Source organism: Pelobates fuscus, chromosome 3, assembly GCF_036172605.1.
Source record: "Pelobates fuscus isolate aPelFus1 chromosome 3, aPelFus1.pri, whole genome shotgun sequence".
In the NCBI taxonomy this organism is placed as follows: domain Eukaryota; kingdom Metazoa; phylum Chordata; class Amphibia; order Anura; family Pelobatidae; genus Pelobates; species Pelobates fuscus.
Window position 1 is genome coordinate 269,958,010 of NC_086319.1, and position 4,150 is coordinate 269,962,159.

At 46.2% G+C, this 4,150-nt stretch overlaps 1 protein-coding gene across 1 annotated transcript; it reads right to left on the reverse strand.

The window, feature by feature from the left end:
- Positions 1-329: 329 nt before the first annotated feature.
- Positions 330-1,462, reverse strand: TCIM (transcriptional and immune response regulator). Its single transcript, XM_063445537.1, has one exon. The coding sequence runs from the start codon at positions 1,372-1,374 to the stop codon at positions 1,087-1,089; it is 288 nt and encodes a 95-aa protein (XP_063301607.1). The 5' UTR covers positions 1,375-1,462; the 3' UTR covers positions 330-1,086.
- Positions 1,463-4,150: the final 2,688 nt, after the last annotated feature.

The following is a 4,150-nucleotide window of genomic DNA, read 5'->3' on the forward strand; positions in this document are numbered from 1 at the left end:
ATGTTATTTGAGATGCCATATACAATAAACACAGGTCCATAGGCCTAAATATTAGTCATGGGTTAAAAGCACTAAACGTGTAGCAATTGCTTCGGATCTAGAACTTTGACTGTCAGTGGGTTATTATACCTGATGTTCTTATGTAAAATTCTATTGATATTATGTCTGGTGGTGGTTTTACTTTACCCATCGCCCTTAGTGTTGTAGGGCACTATTGCAAGGTGCCATGTACAGTGATTGACCATATGTCATCCCAGAGATTATTATCGGTGCAACAATGTGCTCGAGATAAGAAATAATATGAAAAAACCCACAGAACGATGCAGAAATTAAAAGAATAAAGCAAATTTATTTTAACATTTATCATACATATCATACATGTCTAATGAATAGCTTAATCAACTGAATATTGCAGCACCAGTTCACAGGAATGCAATACATTCTGTTTGGAAAAAAAAAACAAAAAAAAAAACACAGTCCTCTACACCTTCTCATTGTTTTTGTCTGCACCCGCACCAGGTACACGAGAGTCTGTCTTCCTTCTACACCCTGGTAATGGCTGTACAGGGCATCAGTCACTGCTACAATGTCAAATTCAAGTATGTATAGGGCACAGAAATGTCTTTACCCTTCAGGGTGATCAACTCTCTTGTGGCAGTTCTGCTGCATAGATGGTGATCTCTTAGAAACAGCCTGTCAGGAGCAATTGCTCTTGCTGCTTAATGACTCGATTGTAAGCTTTGCGGAACAGTCATCAGTCTGCCACTTCTCTCTGCTTTATAAGTAGTCTTGATGTCTGCTGTCACGTGATTGGATCACAATCTCCTTGAACAAGTCTCTGGGAAGCACAGCACTCTTCTGCCCTTGGATCACAGACTGTGTCTTTAGACATGGTTATGGACCCTCCAGGTTAGCCTTCCAGGACTGGAATGTAAGCTCTGCAGACCAGTGGAGTGTTAAACCTCAAAACCAGCCTCAGTGCTTAATGGTTCGCTTTCTCTGAAGATGGCAGTTCTCCAGAACAGTATCAGGATCACTTCTGTCCATCACTATTGGATTAGATTGTCAGCTCTGCGGACCAGGAGCTCAGATCACTTTCAGGGCGATCTTTCTGAGTTTGAGGAACTGCATTATCTTGTCTCTTGTTCTCTGCTTTAGGGCCACCAATGCCCGTGCTTTCTCCTCATTATCCTGGTCAATGCAGAAGATGATTCTAGCTCTGTCCTCCGCCTTTTTGTCCCCACTTTTCTTGAACAGCTTCTGCAGGGAATCCTGGTCTACACCCTCAAAGATGTTGGCAGAAGCCTTCTTCCGCAGGGCTGTGTCGAAGTGGTACCCATGTACAGAGGGGCTGACTCTCAGGGAGGTGGACATGGTCACTGAGTGATGGTGGTAGTAGGTGTGATGAGTGCACTTGGCAGGATCAGCTCTGGGCTCTCAGACACAGGAGCTAATGGTGTGTGAGTGCACTGTCCCAGCCTTTATACCCTGCAGCAGGGATCAGATTACTGCTCTGACATCATCAGATGGGAGGGCCAGTAATCAGCTGTTTCCCAGCAGAGAGCGAGCTTGGGGCTGTGCTCAGCACTGAAAACACTAGCATCAGCCAGAACGGTATATGATAGCAAGCTCTGCGGCTTACCTTACTTCCCCCCTCTGTATTCTAGAAACAGAGACAGCCCGTCATGCTCTGTATTGCATCCAAAGCTCTCTCTGTATAGCTGTATCCTTCTTCACAGAGGGCAGAAAAATCTCTGCTGGACACATCTCCCCATGTGTGCTCTGCATGTATACAGTTTTATATACTCTGCGTTGTATACTGCTTTATATACTCTTTAGCTGTCAGAGTGTATGCTGTGCTGGGCCAGGATTAAGTCTCTCTCTGTACTTCACTTCTATCTAAATAACAGTAAGTTCTGCAATACATGGCTCCTTCCCCCTCTACACTATTCATATATCCAGATCACACAGTAAACCATACATGGAAGCAGGGCCGGCCTTAGGCATTTGGGCGCCCTGTGCAAAAAATCTTCACAGCGCCCCCCCTTCCCGTCCCCCCCTCCCCCACTCCTTACCCCTTCCCACACACCCTGTCACACACACACGCAGACAGTCACACACACACACACGCAGACAGTCACACACACACACGCGCAGACAGTCACACACACACACGCGCAGACAGTCACACACACACACGCGCAGACAGTCACACACACACGCGCAGACAGTCACACACACACGCGCAGACAGTCACACACACACGCGCAGACAGTCTCACACACACGCGCAGACAGTCTCACACACACACACACACACACACACACACACACACAGCCAGACAGCCACACACACACTCACTAACAGACACAGACACACACTAACAGACACACACTAACAGACACAGACACACACTAACATACACACTAACAGACACACACTAACATACACACACTAACAGACACACACTAACAGACACACACTAACATACACACACACACTAACATACACACACACACTAACATACACACACACACTAACATACACACACACACACTAACAGACACACACTAACATACACTAACAGACACACACACTCACCCACATTAACACATTTTTTAACATTTATTTAGACCCCCCCCAGCCTCCTTACCTTTGGGAATGCTGGGGGGGGGGGGGGGTTCTTCCTCCCTGGTGGTCCAGTGGCTGCTGGGCGGTCGGGCGGCGCTGGCGGCTGGCGAGGGAGCACTTCCTCTGAGCTGTATGCTCAGCTCCCTCGCGCGCCGCAGAGTGAGGCTAGGAGCCGGAATATGACGTCATATTCCGGCTCCCAGCCTCACTCTGCGGCGCGCGAGGGAGCTGAGCATACAGCTCAGAGGAAGTGCTCCCTCGCCAGCCGCCCGACCGCCCAGCAGCCAGGCATGTCTGTTAGCCGCAAGGCTAACAAGACATTTGGGGGCGGCTTTTTTTGCCGCCCCCTGGAAAATGCCGCTGTCACGTTTAAACATTTCATATGAAGGAACACAACTGCAGATTTCTTATAGTTCGAATATTTATTAGGAGTAATTGGTATTGACTTTAATTCCAATATACAGGTACTGTAGCATTAAGTATTAAACGATAAATGAAGTCCACAGTTATATGCACTGTAGCTTTAAGGAGTAAACGGAACTGAAGCAGCAAGAGTCCTTTAGTAGTATTAATTAATTAGATGATAAGAAGTTACAATAGCTGTTCCATAGACTTTAACTGAAGAAAGATAGATGCAGCTAACTGAGACAAGTATGTGTTGAAGTTAACTGTAACGGTTGGCTTTAACGAAGGACTTTGGAGACAGGAAATAACAGCTTTAGATGCAACGTTTATCAGAGAAGTTTTACTTAGCTTCCGGCTTATAGAACACTGGTTCCCGAGATTCCTCAGAGGCAGATTATCCTGCATGGATAGAGTTCAGCTTTAGCCGTGGATGAGGAGAGGCGAAGGGAACTTGAAGTCTTCTATTCCGGTCCGGTAACAGCAGGTTTTCACAACTAAGTTGCAGCCGGTTCGTGAGTACAGAACGTAGTTCATTAATCCAGCCTCGATCAGCTGGTGCGGTCAGATTAAATAGGGAGACCGAGTCATGAAGAGGTGTGGCTAAGCTCCGTGGAACCAGGAAGTAAGGGGATATTATAGTTAAGGCATGACAGTATCCCCTCCTTAATGAGCAACCTCTGGGTGCTATTGACTTGGCTTAGAAGGGTAGCGTTTGTGAAACTGGGAAACTAATTTGTCAGCATGAACGTCAGAGGAGTTTTCCCATGTATCCTCATCAACTCCATATCCTTTCCATCTGATGAGATATTGTAAGGAGCCACGATGGAACCTTGAATCCAGTATACTTTGAATCTCGTATTCTTCTTCACCCTGGACCAGTATAGGGTCAGGAGAAGTAGTGACATTCCTTTGGAAAGGGTCAGGATGATGAGGCTTCAGCAAGGACACATGAAAAACAGGATGGAGCTTTAAAGTAGGTGGAAGTTTCAATTTAACAACATTACGGTTGATAATCGATAGTATTGGAAAAGGACCAAGGAAAAGAGAACTTAACTTCTTTGATGGACGGTTTGTAGAAACGTTCTTTGAGGAAAGCCAGACAAGATCACCGATT